Consider the following 15,793-nt stretch of genomic DNA (forward strand, 5'->3'; position numbering starts at 1 on the left):
TTTAATTCATGTCATGCTCTACATACAAGGACACTTTGCTGTTTAGCAATGATTAAACTTCAGTACAGTAGGTGGCGGTAGCACACCTGTAATCGGCCTTGCAAATTGCCAAATGAAGAAGACGGAAGAGCTTTGGAAAGAAGCGCCGCTGGAAAGTAGTCTGAGAGCAGTGAAGAAGAACCGCAACGGCATTTCATAGTGTAGCTGATACTGATAAGCCTGAATGGATTTAACCGAACAGGTGAGCAGAATCGTTTCATTCAGTTTAGTGTTCAGCAAAACTGCATCTTTTAAGGTTTAGCTGCGGTAGCTGGATTTACATAGATACAGTGAAATTAGTGCAATGCTTGCTAACGTCAGTCCTATCAACCCGTTGCGAGCAGCTGCGTGATGCCTGATAAAAAAAATTTATTATTTTTTTCTCCAGGGTAACGTTACAGTTGTAAACTAAAACAAAACGCCTGTCTGGCAAATACGATTACAGTCGGTAGTCGTGCGTGGCGGTGGGTGCCAGTAGCTCGCGGCCCAACTTAGCTGTTAGCTTTTAGTGGACTACCAGAACATTCTAGCAACATCATTCAGTGTAAAACAACTACTGCGCTGCTAAACAAATCAGTACGGTAGTTACTCGGTGTCTCTGTTAGCTGTCTGGAGATGTTACTAGACCCACTCATGTACAGTATCATTAAGCACTTTTACATTTGAATTATACATACATACATACATATTACAATACATCTGTAAAGGATCTCTCAAGACATGAATAACTGTAATATGTACAGGCTTCTAAGCTGTTTGGATGCCAGATAAATCGCAGACAAATGCATAGTTCCAACGTGTGTTGTGAGTTAGGTTAGACTACATTTAAATAAAGTAATATGACTTCGAGAGTTGATTGTGGGAAATGGGTTAGTGACTATATAATTATTGTAGAAGGCACTTTGTTCTTACTATTAAGTTACAATAGAAATTTTTATTTAGAAATGAAATGTTAGTTTTTGCACATTTATTTACTTATATAGTTTTGTTTTTGTTTTTTTAATTAAACAAATGTTTGGTAGATGGATTCAAACCGACAGCACTGCTCTATTAGTGGATGTGCATGTCTCAGTGATTGTATTGTTCCCCTCATACAGATTAAACAGTTGGAGGAAGACTTGCAGGAGCTGGGGTCCCTCTTGGAGAAGGCAGAGAGGAAAAGAGTTCAGGATCTACTTAAACAGGAGCAGAAAAAGGTGGAGAAGGAGCTCGCAGCTAAACGACAACAAAAAGAACAACAGGCTAGGAAGGAGGCAGACCCATCTGCAGCCACTAAGGCAGCATACACTGTCAAGATTACCAGCTATGGTATGGGGCAGTTATCGAGTAGCACTATCAAACATTACTGAGAAAACCAAGCGGTTAAGATGCGTTCAAGAGCTGGGGAGGGGAAAAAACAGTATTTCAAAATTGTTCACATGTGTATCATCTTTTCTGCAGCATGGGACCAGTCAGATAAGTTTGTCAAAATTTATCTGGCATTGAAAGATGTGCACAAAATATCAGCAGAAAATGTGGAGGTCAAATTTACAGAACGGTGAGTTGATAATCAGCATAGTGTTCAGTTTGTTTATACATTCCTGTTCCCTTATCAGTGCACGTGAATTTGCCCCTTGTCTGTGTTGCAGGTCATTTTCTGTGCTGGTGAAGGATCTAGATGGCAAAAACCACGAAATGACAGTTCTGAACTTGTTGTATCCAATCAATGAACAGGACAGCTACAAAAAGGTAAACAAATCATCTGCTGCTTACTCAGCTTCTTCTCCTCAGCCCAGCGGCCATGAGATGTTTGTATTTCAGAAATCGGTTGCTGGCTTTGGGTCAAAAGTCTTTGTCATCTTAGATGAGTGGGTGTGCTTTAGGAAGCAGTGTTGCAATCTCTCTCAGCAGACTATCCCCATATTTCACAAAACTGTGTAGGTCTCTGATATTGCAGGCCAGTAATCGACCAAATACTTGCAGTATATACTTCTTCTCTCTCTCCTTCTCTCACAGCTAAAACATCAGTTTGCATGAAGCTGTGCATAATGCAGGTTTCCTCTGCTGTCTGTCAAGAGGGTAATGCTTGACAGGCAGCCACTCCGTGCTACTCAAAAGCTCTGTGGCAGGACAAATCAAAGTTTTTATTTTTTAAGATTGCCTTTGCATATTCTGCAACAGTTCTAAGCCATGTTACCTCCTGCAGCCATCACACTAAATCTCTTTTAAACCAGAGAAAAATGTTAGATGGTTGTAATGTAAGCTTGCTGCTTGATGAAGAGTAATGGGGAAAAAAAATAAAATCATGTACGCATCAATATAGCTAAGAAAGCAGGTGAAAAGGTACCTTGTGCATCATTTTAAATAGATGCATTTATTTGTATTTATTTTAAGATTTCAGGAAATATTAGTCATTTTGCAGAGAAAAACTGGAGTAGTGATTCTTAGTGATTGACCTGTTTGTCAGAGAAAAGTAAGCATCAATGAAAAGCCAAATAAAGTAAAACATTTAAAGTTAAAACAAAATTATGTGTGGCCACTAGGGGGCAGCAGACACCCTATTTTTAAGCTTGTAGCAATGAGTTTAAATATACTGCATTAACTTATTAAGGTGGCTATTGTGATTATACGTAAACCTTGTTAAATGCAGTGTCAGTGTTCCTGTCACTTTTCGTCTTTGATTTGAGCTGCCAGTCTGTTGTCCACACTCTGAAACTGTCTTTTGCTCTCTGCAACAGATAAAAACAGACATGGTCTTGGTCATGTGCAAGAAGCAGTCAACAAAGAAGTGGGACTGTCTAACGGCGGTGGAAAAGCAGTCTAAAGAGAAAGAGTGAGTTAGAAATGTGCTTATTGATTTTAGTTTGTGAAATAAAGTGCAGCAACAGTGCTGTGTCTCAAGCCACTGTGATTGCAGTGCAGTGATTGGGTGCACACATACTACATGAGAGCAATCCAAAGAATTATTTGCACCATTAAAGTATTTTCCTGCCGCCTTTCTACAGAAAACCCAGCCTTGACGATAATGCTGACCCCGGCGAGGGCCTGATGAATGTGTTGAAAAAGATTTATGCAGAGGGAGACGACGAGATGAAGAGAACAATCAACAAAGCTTGGACAGAGTCCCAAGAAAAGAAATTAAGAGGAGAGGAGATGATGGACTATTAAATATTGCCACTTTTCCACAGCAGGACCAAATGAGAGCTCCAAAGGTTGAAGCAGGCATGACTTAATTATTCAAAGTAAAGTCTACATACACCGCTCATAAATAATTTGTCTAAAGTAATGTCTAAGCTCGGGATGGCCTCAATTTGGCCCTGCTTTGAAAACCAGGCTGCTGGTGTTCTTAGTGATGGGCTACAACTCATCTGTCACTCAAGCAAAAGGATGGAGTCCATCACGTGATGACCTGAAGACTGCAAGAACGCACACATTTCATCACAGCTGACGTTAAGAGTCCAACCTGTGGGTAGAAAGCAGGGAAAATGTTGTCTGCTTCCCCACTTACATACATTCCCCTATGTGTTTTGTGAAGTCGCACTTAAAGAGTTAAAGGACCACTGCTCAGTCATTTCACAGCTGTTTTTGTTGTCCTGGCTTGTTTCAATAAAATGTCTTGTTGTGGTTTAAATTGGACCAGGGTAAATGTAATTGTTCATTTTCCATGGTAGTTGAAAATCAGTACAGATTAACTTGGCAAATATTTCTTTTCTTTCTTTCTTTTTTGTCAGCTATAAATTTGCCAAAGTTCTCTTACTTATGAAGTAAACCTGAGGATAGTTTTCTTTCTTTTTTTTAATCTTTACATCAGCTGTATGATTTTGTAAATCCACAAATAAGTCACGTAGCATACAAAGACAGTAAACTATCTTGTGTCAGCCTAGTGTAATACTGTACTGCATGCAGGTATGTTTAAAACTACATTTTCCACAATCCTTTTTTTAAGTTACATATTCTGAAATACTTGATGTGACTGATTTTTGCAGATTTTTTTTCCGACATTGTGAAAAATGTATGTTTTCACTGTTGCTGGTTGTTCTCTGCTCTCATAAATACAGCTGTTGAACTCAGTTTTTCCATCTGTCTTTCAAGCTTAAAATTAGATTTAAAAGTTATTAAGCATTTTATTGCCATTTATATCCACTGCCTGACGTTTTCAGCTAGCCTTCTCAGTTAATATTTCACGGAGTCGTATCTTAGATGTGTTATGAAATTACAAGATGTGATTTGCCTCATGCAGAAGTAATTGTCCTGGAGACATGGATGGGTTGTGTAAAATATGCATATACTGGCCACTATTAAATGCATGGTTATTAACTGCTCGATAACGTGCATATCTAATTACCCACTTGTTTGGCAGCATCTCCATTCAGATATGTAGGCATCGGGTCAAGACCACCTGCTGAAGTTCAAACTAAGCATCAGAACAGGGAAGAAAGGTGATTAAAGTGACTTTTGACATGGTATGGTGTTTGAGGTGACAATAATTTTAAAATATTATGATCGAGGCAGAAAAGCGTCTGTGAACGGCCGTCTTTGAAGCAGCAGCAGAAGACCACACTTACTGCTGCTCCTTTTCGCTAAGAACAGGAAGGTGTAGCTACAGCTCACACCGACTCACCAAAAATGGATAACAGATTGCCTCCTATTGTGCATCCTTTTATGACCCAGTGGACACGTCTTCCAAGGGCTGATTCCTACAGGATAATGCACCATATCTCCAATGGAATCCACAGTCTAAAGCACCTTTGAGATCTGGTGGATCAGGACATTTATATCTGAAGAATGTTTCCAGCACCTTGTTGAATCTGTGCCATGAAGAATTAAGACCATTCTGAAGGCAAAGGGGGTCCAAGCCTTTACTAGCAAGGTGTGGTGATATTACCGTAAGCATGGTCAAGCCATTCTGAAATTCTAGTGTCACAGAGTTGCGTTACTCCCTCGGGTGTCTCATCTACTCTCCAGATAAAGATGCACAGTATCAACATTATGAAGAAGCTGCTGGGCTGTCCTTGAGGCCCATCATGGTCAAAATAAAGAGCACCAAACAGAGGGTGACCTCTCTATCAGGCATCAGGCTTTCTTCAGGCCTTCACCAACAGCTATGGTCCAGAATTGGAATTAATAGTAGGCCCACTTTTTATTCCAGGTCTTTATTACTGTATTTGCACAGTCAACACTGGACAAAACTGCCAAATATTAAGGGCGAAGGCCACTTTGCAAAGCTGAGTGCAAATGCTGTTAGAGCAGGCTTTTCTTTTCTTTAGTTTCTTTTACCTTTTTAAAAAATAAGAAAGCACATTAGCTTTATAACTGACCACTACTGTGTCACTAGAGAAATATTTTTCATAAGTCATTTATACTGCACATTCAAGTCCTCTCAGACCTGAGCTTGAGAGCTTCACGTTTTGACCACCAGGTGGCAGCCGTATTCAGGACTTTCTCCGGGGGGACTGCACACAAGGGAAATCTAAGCCAGGATTTTACTGTGGGAGCCTTGAAAGTTTTGGATTTTTTTTTTAGTAGAATAACACTTTTTTTTCTTTGTAAGAATATGGTCACATATAATATATATAATCTGTGGAGCCCTAACAACTGATTCATACATTTATTTGCAGAATGGAAATGATATGTTCCAGCCCCATCTTATATCTAATGAAATACTTTCCTAGTAAAAGGTTTTTCCTGCGTTTAAGTCTTGTTCTTCTTAACAAAGTCTCCTTTAAATTACAAAAGTCTAAAAACTTTCTTTTCTCCTTACATGCTTACTTAACTCTTTTCATAAAGTGGCTTTTTGTATATAAAGGGTTAAAACACTGTCCGGGTCACTGGCCTCCCAGCAGTCTCAGAGACTTGAGCCAAAACCAAGCGACTCTTTTTTTTATCAGCTCTTTCATTCATATTTCCTCTCAAAAAATCCACATCAATTTTTGATTGAGTTTCTGTCTGAGCAAATCATCTGGAGTTTCTCCACCAGTGCACCGCCCACGACTCCGTGACGTCGGTGCCACTATATAGTCAGGGTTCGCCTTTCGTCCACACCAGTTGGATAAAATTGAAAGAGACGGACGTACCGTGAAGACGCACTTGGCACTTTTACGGGAAAAAAGAAGAAATATTTAAGCGAGACGGAGACACGTACGAGTCGATCGTTTATTCCGCTGTGATAAATGAGTACCGGCTGTTTCACCGCGGCTCAGCGGATTTCGTGCCACACCATGAATGCGGATTTATTTAAGCCTGCTCCGGAGCGTGGTGGACCCCAACAGACTTCTGCCCCGGCGAAAAACAGCAGGAATAAACACGATCAACCCAAACCGGAGCTGGCTCAGGTTGTGACGGATCTCAAGACGGGGAGGTCCTACATTAAAGGGAAGCTTTTGGGAAAGGTACGCGCATTTCATACATTTTTCTTCGCCCCTTTTCTCCTTTTCCATGTGTCTGTGCGTCGCTGCGTCGGTTTTGACTGAGGAGGCAGATGGATCTAGAATCTGAATTAATTAGCCGCAGTTTGGGGCTGGTTTTATTTCCCCCCCACTTTCCTCTTTTGTTTTCTCTTTCTGTTTAAAATCACTATGAGCCATGTTCCAGGTGTGCTTGTGATGTGATGCGGGAATAGAGAATGACCTCGTGGTGGATGTGACCAATACCCCCCCCCCCCGTTCTCCTCCTTGCTGTTCTCGTCAGTGCTGAATGAATCAGACGCAAGGTGTGCCCAGCTCCGGTGCGCACACATGCTTAGCCATAAAAAATAAATAATTAAAAAAAAATCTCCACCGATGATGAACGTTTACAGCCCCCTCTCGTATTTTAATGGCCTGCCGTTAAACCAAAGACACGCTTGTCTGACCACAGCATAATTTCTGCCCCTCATGATGATGATGATGATGCATCAGCATCGCTTTTTGAAACAGTGTCTATGGAAGCGAGTTTATCAACGTGTTGCTGGTCGTATCGATGTGCTGCAGCCAGTTTTTTTTTTCCTTCCTCTGCCTGCCGCAGAGCTAGAAACGTCTCCGCCAGTTTCACGGTTAATGAATGCAGCAGCTCAGGCTGCCTCATCCTTCATGTACCCGAGCATGTGTAGTCTTGATCACATCCTGGAGAGAAGGGGAAAAAAATGTCTGTATAAGCGGCAGTAAACGCATCTGGGGGATGATGTTTTTCATCATATCTGCGCATACAAGCCAATAAAAGATGCCTGAGGCATCAGATGGATCGTTTTATGGTCATGACAATCATTTTTATGTCTTTAATCTTACCTCGATTATTGTTCCTGAAATTGTTTTGACTGCATCGCTACCTTTCCTCAGGTCAGACTTGCCTTGAGACTGAGTGTGTGGGTTTTAAACCTGCTGCTTGTGTAAATTGATCATTCTGTTTGTTTCCCCCCAAAGGGCGGCTTTGCTCGATGCTATGAGATGACAGACCTGTCCAACAACAAAATGTATGCAGTGAAGGTGATCCCACAGAGCAGGGTGTCCAAACCACACCAGAGAGACAAGGTACACGATCACCAATCTTTGTGTCTCCCGTGTCTTGCATAACTGGAAATCAATGTCTGGGTTGTTGTTTTTTCTTTTGGGACATTGAAACGTCTTCACCGATTGATGAGTTGTCATATGTTGACAGATTACGAACGAGATCGAGCTGCACAGAACGCTGTCACACAAGCATGTGGTGAAATTCTCCCACTATTTCGAGGACCAAGAAAACATCTACATCTTCCTCGAGCTGTGCAGTCGGAAGGTGAGACTTCAGAACTCTAGAACAGTCTGCGCTGCTTTGTGTTCTGCTTGCACTAACAGTATTTCTTGTATTACCCTACAGTGCTGCTTTGCACGCTATATTCAAAAGGGGTCTTGGCAGATTTTTACTGTTTTCCTAGTGAATGTTAAAAAAAAAAAAAAAAAAAAGATTTCTTTTATGCAGCTGCAGGGATGCATGTGTGCTAGCAGTGTTTGTACAGTCCCACTCACTGATGCAGGGTTGACGGTTCACTCATTGCTCTCTCTGCAGTCCCTGGCACACATTTGGAAGGCGAGACACACACTCACAGAGCCTGAAGTGCGCTATTACCTCAGACAGATCATATCCGGCCTCAAGTACCTCCACAGCAGAGGAATCCTGCACAGGGATCTCAAACTAGGTACATGACTGAAAATGCGGCTTAACGCATACACAAAGCATCCCAGGAATCTGTGACTTTGGACGAGCATGCGTGTCATCTGTGGAATGCTGACCAGACAAATGCTTTTGTCTCTTTCAGGGAACTTTTTCATCAATGAGAACATGGAGTTGCGGCTGGGAGACTTTGGCCTCGCTGCCAAGCTGGAGACAGTTGAACAAAGAAAAAAGTAAGTTAATTGCTTAAAATGTTTATCTGCTGGAGGATACCAATGAGCTTATTGGGGCCCATAGATCATGCGACTGTAATGATGATTGTTATAATGAAACGAAGCTCTCGAAGGTCTCTCCATAGTACCTTTTTTTTTAATTTTTTTATGAGTATTTTTAGCCCCATCTCAGATGTATCTTTTAAAAATCTGACTTTTAATGCCCTATTTTAGCACAAGCACCCTCAACCTAAACCATTACATCAGTTACTAAGCATAATCTTCCTCCCACAACTTTCCTCCTGCAAGTACCTAACTAAACCGGTTTCCAACTGACAGTTGAAAGTACCGCTTAGAGCACAGTTTCAATTCCTGTTAGACAGCTTCCTGTGGAATACCAGAAGACTGAGAGTGACAGAAAAAATATTTCAAACATTACCTGTATGCCTGATGTTGAAACCAAACCAGTTTTAAATGTTTGAAGCATTACATCTTACCCATATATGGTTCTTGTTTTGTTTTTCTTAGAACAATCTGTGGGACTCCCAATTACTTGGCTCCTGAGGTGCTCAACAGACAGGGCCACGGCACAGAGTCTGACGTGTGGTCCCTCGGATGTGTCATGTGAGTCTTTTTACTTTAAGATGATTATAAGAACTATCCCGGTTTCATAGAGAGTGTGTTGGGGGGATTTTGACCTTGGCGTCACTTCGTCTCAGTCGGTCGGGAAAGTGGGGACTTTTTTTTTTTTTTTTTTTTTTTCTTCTCTAAATCACTCACTCTTGTTTTTGAGCTGACTCACTGTTGCCTTGATTGCTCTCTCACAGGTACACACTGATGTGTGGAAACCCTCCTTTTGAGACGCTCGACTTGAAAGAGACGTACAAGTGTATTAAAGAAGTTCGCTACAACCTGCCCTCCACGCTTTCCCCTGCTGCTCAGAAACTCATCTCAGGCATCCTGCAGAAGAATCCCAGTGACAGACTCACGCTGGATCAGATCCTCAACCACGAATTCTTCAAAGTATGTTGACCTTCGGGAAATTTCTTGCCAGTGTTACGAAACAGTTGTGACATTTTTTTCTCGAGGTGAAGGAGTGTGAAAATGTCAGTGCTTGATCTGTTATCTCAACTGAGAACAGAGTGGGCACGCTCCAACCTCTTCACTTTTTCTCACTCTTTTTTTTTTTTTTTTTTTTTTTTTTTTGTTTCTTTTTTAATGCATCACCTTTGCCTCTTTCTCAGGGTTTCACTCCTGACAAACTTCCCCCCAGCAGCTGTACAATGGTGCCAGAGCTACACCCTCCCAGCCCTGCCAAGAAATTCTTCACTAAAATGGCCAAAAGCCTATTTGGAAAGAAGAAAGCAAAAGGTGAGCAAGCAGCACGAGCGATGGGGGGGTTAGTTTTTCAGATTTAGTTTTAAGAATATCCAAGAGCTGCTGTATTTATTTAAACAGTCCTGCCTTTAAACATATTTGTTGTGACTACAGTGTGTCGTGTTTTCACAGTGGAAAAAATTCCATGCGAGGACAAAGAGGACAAGGATATTTCCAAGCTGGTGTCGGGCATCGTTAAATGTTCCATCAACCGGCAGATCAGCTACAAAACAGTGGGAAACAACGAGGTACTTTTTTTCTCTCTCTCTCTTTCCTCTGTGAGAAACTTTTGACCTGGTTTACCTTAATTTGGGTAATTCCAGCCAGTTATGCACACAGTTCACATGCAATTACACCCGTTCTAAAGGCTTGGAGAAAACACAAAATGCATATTTTAATAGCATACAGCCTCCATTACATTTGAGAATTGCTTTCCATTAGCATGCTCATTTAAATAGTAAAAGTGCCCTAGAAAAAGGAACTGTTAAAGAAATGGGGTGGAAAAGATGTCTTAATTTTTAAAGATGCGTTGTTTTAAATTTGTTTTTCTTCAGAATAATGTAAGATGCATGACAAAAAAACTAGTTCAGACCAGAAGAAATGTAGCAGTCTGTTGGTGGTAGCTTTTGAAACTTGATAAGCTCTAGTAAGCTCATCTGGGTGTTTGTTTGGGTACTTTGTTATCAGAAGAATCTGAAGAAGCTGTTACTGCACACTTAGGGGTGGGGGGGGGGTAAATGTTCTCTGCTCAGTAACGACATGACGTATTTGTTTTAAAAAGACTGAACAGAACCTAGAGTATATGCCACAATTGCAGGATGCTCAGTTGGCCGATCCCCAATCAGGCTCGTCTAGTTTATTTATAGAGCCAAAAAGGAGCTACAGTTTTTGCTGTCATGCGTGACTCTTCCTTTGTCTGTCTTAAGAAGCCTGTCCTGAGGAACCAGATTGTCATTAATAAGCGCAGATGAATATAGATTTGTACAAGTGTACTCTGAAAGTAGTGCTCATTTTAGCTTGTTTTCATGTTTGTCTGTTTGCGGCGGGAAAAAACAAACCTACTCGCGCACCACTTGTGGTAACGTGACATTAGAAACTACGTGTCAAGCTTGCAGCATGCTTGCAACGTGTACAAAGGGAAACCGTGCAGCTGAAAGTAGTTCCCCCGCCTTGCAGTGGCAACGAGACGCACTGCATTTAGTCTAAGGTGTTGCAGAAATTGAATAAATGAGCTTCAGCGCTGACACAGCAAAAGTGTGCATGCAAGGATTAAAGGAGCTCATTCCCTTTATCTCTGGTTACCCTTTCGGGCATGTGACACACTGCTCTTTCACTTTGTTGCTCTTACTCATCATGTGCTAATCGCATGTTTCGTTGTTGCTCAGGTGACGTCTCCCACCGGTCAGCTGGTGAGCTCTGTGCCTCTGGAGCAGACTCCTGCTGAGGAGGAATCCAGAAAGTCCATTTCCCGGTCTTTTAAGGGCACCATGGCCAGCAGCACTGAACGTAAGTTTCTGTTTGTTATTTATGAACACACATTTGGTGTTTGTTGTGGTGGCTGATTGCAATCAGGGTTTCTAATTTTTGCTCGTTTTGGTTGGTTTTTCCCTTCAGCGTGTGAGGATGTGCTGACCCCTGCAGCTGTTGCCGACTCTGCCCTGAAAGTTCTCACAAACTGCCTGGCCACCATGCCTGCAGGTATGTTTATGCATAAGATTGTAGCTCAGCCATTATTTTTTGTTGTCCTTGTGGGATTACTTGAGTGGACCAAAGAGGAATAAAATCAAGCAAAATGTCCTTCTGCTGTTTGCCGCAATTACAAAATGCAACAGAATCATTAAATTTAACTAGCTGGATATTTTCCTTGAATCCTCAGAATTTCTGCTGACTCATTCTGCTTATTTGAGACACACCATATGTGTTAAGAGAAACATAATGTTTTGACTTTTTGAATTAAGATTATTTCACTAATCCTCATATTTATTTATTTATTTATTTTTATTTATCTTTTTCTTCAGCCAATAGGAATCCACCCTGCCTGTCCAGTCCGCAGTCCTTCCTGTGGGTGACTAAATGGGTTGACTACTCCAACAAGTATGGCTTTGGCTACCAGCTCTCAAACCAAAACGTAGGCGTGCTCTTCAATGAGGGAACACATCTCAGTCTTTGTGACCAGCGCAAGTAAGTACTTTAAAATCAACTGATTAAGATGTCATGTCAACATTTACAGTGCTTAGAGCTTATTGTCAGTTGCTTAGTGACTAGGCTCAATGGTGTAAATGGAAAAGATGTCAAGTTCATCTTCCAATTTTTTTTAAACTTTCCCCCCCCCTTCTTCCAAACAGGACTGTCCACTACTGCTTGACCAACAACAAACACTTCAGCTTCCCTTCAAACTCTCTACCTGAGCAGCTGCGCAACCAGAAACAAATAGTTGAACTAATGGCTAACTACATGGAGGAGAACCTAATGGAGGTAGGAAAGCACCTATTAGTTTTCAGCCATTACTTAGAGTGACTGACTTGCATTTAATGACAACTGTAAGCCAGGATTTGTGCCTTCATAAACCTGTTAAAGGGCACTTGAAGAGATTATGACCTCATGCAAATGAAACTAAATAATTTCTGTCCTCCTCAGGGTGGAGATCTGCATTGTCAGGAACATGTCTCAGCTCCTCCTCCTCTGCTCCTCCAGTGGGTGAAGACTGACCATGCTCTTGTCATGCTCTTCAATAATGATACTCTACAGGTTTGTATAATTAAATTAATAAAACCAGTCATGGGACACTGAGTCTACATAACTACTTTTTCAAAGCAGCTGGATTATAATTCTCCTTTTCTTTTCTTTTTTTTTTTTTTTTAGGTTAACTTCTACACAGACCACACCAAAATCATCCTGTGCAAGTCTTCTGACGACGCCTACCTGCTCACCTATATCAGTCGGGAACGTGCCTCGTGCACGTACCTCCTCAGCATGTTGAATGAAATGGGCTGCACATCTGAGCTACGGCACCGCCTTAGATATGTGGTCCAGCTTCTCCAGCACCACACTGATGCCTGAGAGCACAGCTCAGTGCCTCCCAGGCTACCCGAGTGACAGATGCCTTAGAGGCAACCTGACTGGTTGATACAGTTTCTCAAGGCATAGCCAAGCAAGGCAATGTGTTCATATGCGTGACGGATGAAAAGGATGCTCAACGTCTCTGAGCAATATTCTTGTCTGGCTTAGTGCCTAGGCAGCTGATTTATCAAACTGACTGATTTTGATAAATGTCAAGCAGTCAGGGAGTTGCCCAAAGCAGCATCTGCCTCAAGGTGTTGTGCCTATCCAGCTAAGCCTCAAAGGTATCCACCTGGAAGCTATTGATACCTAAAATAAAGACTCATACATGGCCTGAAATGATGGATCCCTCATCGGCAGATTCCTACAAAACAAAAAAAGACAAAAAAAACAAAACAAAAAACCCCACCCAGTTATCCTCCCTCACTCAAACGCACTGCTTCTTGTCTTGGGCCTTTCAAATCCGCCAACCCTACAGCTTTCAGCCTCCCCTGATAGCCCATCACCCAGGCATGGTATCTTAAACATTTCTCAACACTAAAATTGTCCCTTTTGCTCAGAATGGAGATAATCCTGCAGCAGAAATGCTCAGATTTCCAAAAGTATTTTAGCAGCAAGGTCTTTTACACCGTTCTCTTGCACTCCAACTGATCTTTCAGCAAAGAAGCTTTGTGAAGAGGTATGGTTTGACTAGAGAGAAAGACCCCCCCTAAACCCTCAATTGGTTCATTGTCTTTTTTTTTTCTTCTTTTTTTTTGTGGTACCATGGTGTACACTTGTTTTCAAATTTGTTTTAAAAAATGGAAAGAGCCAGCTATAGGATCACACTACAATCTTGACCTCACATGCACAAATATGCCTGGCCTTATTTGATGATGGTGATGCTTAAGTTTGGGAGTCATTGCTTCTTCTGCTCCAACATCATTTTTTTTTTTTCTTTTAAATTGCAACCAAATTTCACTGATGTGGTGCATAACAAACTACTGGGGCTGCAGGAGTAAACACAATTTTGCACTTTCTTTTTTTTTTTTTCCCTTCTGTAAATTCATCAGGCGTATAAAGCCTTTTACCACTTGTTAGCTTTTTTTTTATTTGCTTTTATCTAGATACCAAAAAGCATTTCAACTTTTCTGTTTGTTTTTAAAAAGGGAAAAAAAACGATTCAACTTTTTAAAATTCACACACAGTAGGTGAATGTGCGCTCCACACGTGCTGGGAAGCTGAACTGTTGGTTGGATAATGGGGTGGGGGAAAGGGGGGTAAAAGTGCCTTTCTGAGGGATGCCCGTTTAGTGCAATAACAGCCCTTTGTGAATGTCAAGCTGGCTACAAACAAGATTGAGATGGGTTTTACAGGTGGGATTTACTTTTGGACTTTGCACCAAGTTTAAAAGTAAGTCCAATAGCACTACACTCTCACTACCTGGTATAAGCTTTTAGAACAACTGTTAGAAGTATATATTCCAATAATATCTACTAAGGGGGAAAAAATGAAAACATTGTACTCTGTCGTACTGTACTGTACTGTAATCCTGATCGGTTTACATTGCTTTCTTGACCCAGAGTTGTATCCTAAAAACTGTGACCTGGAATGCAAGTATTATGTACATGTGTTTTCAGAAAACTCAACATTGTGAAAGCCATCTGCCAATTCAGAAGAGTCTTTATTTTTTTGGCACATAATGTCGTGTTTATTTATTTTTTATTTATACATAGTTTTTTATTTATTGTGCAAATGTTCCGGTCTTGACACAAGTAAACGTTCAATTCCGATCACTTTTTTTGTAATGTATTTTGGGGGAAAAATGGGACAAAAATAAAGTTTATTGAAAATGACTTCAGTTTATTGTTGCGTTTTTATATTGACAGTGCACTAAAGTTGAGAAATGTATGGGTTTTGTTGAAACGAATGGCATTTTTAACGAATGACTCATGTAGCAGTCATTACCAAACGCACACCTTTAATAATAATGGATTACATTTATATAGCGCTTTTCGAGACCCTCAAAGCGCTTTACAATTCCACTATTCATTCACTCTCACATTCACACACTGGTGGAGGCAGATACAGTTGTAGCCACAGCTGCCCTGGGGCAGACTGACAGAAGCGAGGCTGCCACATCGGGCCCCTCTGGCCATCACCAGTAGGCGGTAGGTGAAAAGTTGTTGTTGCCCAAGGACACAACAACTGAGACCGTCCGTGCCGGGGCTCGAACCAGCAACCTTCTGATTACAAGACGAACAGCCAATTCTTGAGCCACGATCGCCCCTTTGTCATCATCGTACGTAAATGCTAGAGAGGGAGACATTTACAATATTTGTATCATATCCTTCTGGAAACATCTAATATATTTATTTACTACAATAACAACAATATGAAACTTTCATTTCTTAGCGTTTGCTAAATGTCTGTCTGATTTTGTTTTGTTTTTTCAAGTTTGTGCGTCCAAAGTTCGTGTTTGTGGTAGCAGCTGCATAAGCAGGTTATTCATGACGACTTCCCCTTTAACCACATTTTCTAGTTACTCTTAAGCCAGATAATAAATTGCCTTTGCCATCTCTTGTAAACCTGTTGTCAGAGTATATACAGCATCATTCTTTCGGTCCCCTTTCAAACCTTGAAACCATAAGTGACAGTATGTAAATCAAAAGCTTTGCCCTGTGGCTGAATAAATAGGCAAACTCTCTTCCTGAAGTCCCTCAAGGGGGGCTAGTCCATTGTTTCATGGACAGGATGGAAGCTGAATTGCTTGTCCTGGATGCCAGGTTTGAAAAATCCTATGATCTTCCTTCTACCGCTACCAGTCAAAGCACTTTATAGTATAAACTACACTCATCCAACACTTTCTAATCTATAACTAAATAAATGCCTTTTCACCCTAGAGAACACACAGTGATCAGAGCTTCCTCTTTCATATAGGCGGACATCTGGCTCTGCTGCCTGAGCACAACACCGGATCTATTTAGTCTGCCAGGAATAGATCTGGCGTTAAAGAGGGTTAA

General features: G+C 41.2%; 2 protein-coding genes across 2 annotated transcripts; both read left to right on the forward strand.

The window, feature by feature from the left end:
* The first annotated feature begins 82 nt into the window (after positions 1-82).
* cacybp (calcyclin binding protein) lies at positions 83-4,088 on the forward strand. The gene is made up of 6 exons (XM_004542650.5): positions 83-241; positions 1,137-1,347; positions 1,480-1,576; positions 1,668-1,767; positions 2,757-2,851; positions 3,024-4,088. Exons 1-6 carry the CDS (start codon positions 224-226, stop codon positions 3,184-3,186), a joined length of 684 nt encoding a protein of 227 aa, XP_004542707.1. The 5' UTR covers positions 83-223; the 3' UTR covers positions 3,187-4,088.
* A 1,961-nt stretch (positions 4,089-6,049) lies between these two features.
* On the forward strand, positions 6,050-14,626 carry plk3 (polo-like kinase 3 (Drosophila)). The gene is made up of 15 exons (XM_004542649.4): positions 6,050-6,407; positions 7,416-7,523; positions 7,651-7,767; positions 8,038-8,167; positions 8,288-8,375; positions 8,883-8,978; positions 9,182-9,377; positions 9,599-9,725; positions 9,864-9,979; positions 11,117-11,237; positions 11,346-11,429; positions 11,750-11,912; positions 12,077-12,206; positions 12,369-12,479; positions 12,594-14,626. Exons 1-15 carry the CDS (start codon positions 6,189-6,191, stop codon positions 12,789-12,791), a joined length of 2,004 nt encoding a protein of 667 aa, XP_004542706.2. The 5' UTR covers positions 6,050-6,188; the 3' UTR covers positions 12,792-14,626.
* Positions 14,627-15,793: the final 1,167 nt, after the last annotated feature.

This window comes from Maylandia zebra, linkage group LG18 (assembly GCF_041146795.1).
Source record: "Maylandia zebra isolate NMK-2024a linkage group LG18, Mzebra_GT3a, whole genome shotgun sequence".
In the NCBI taxonomy this organism is placed as follows: domain Eukaryota; kingdom Metazoa; phylum Chordata; class Actinopteri; order Cichliformes; family Cichlidae; genus Maylandia; species Maylandia zebra.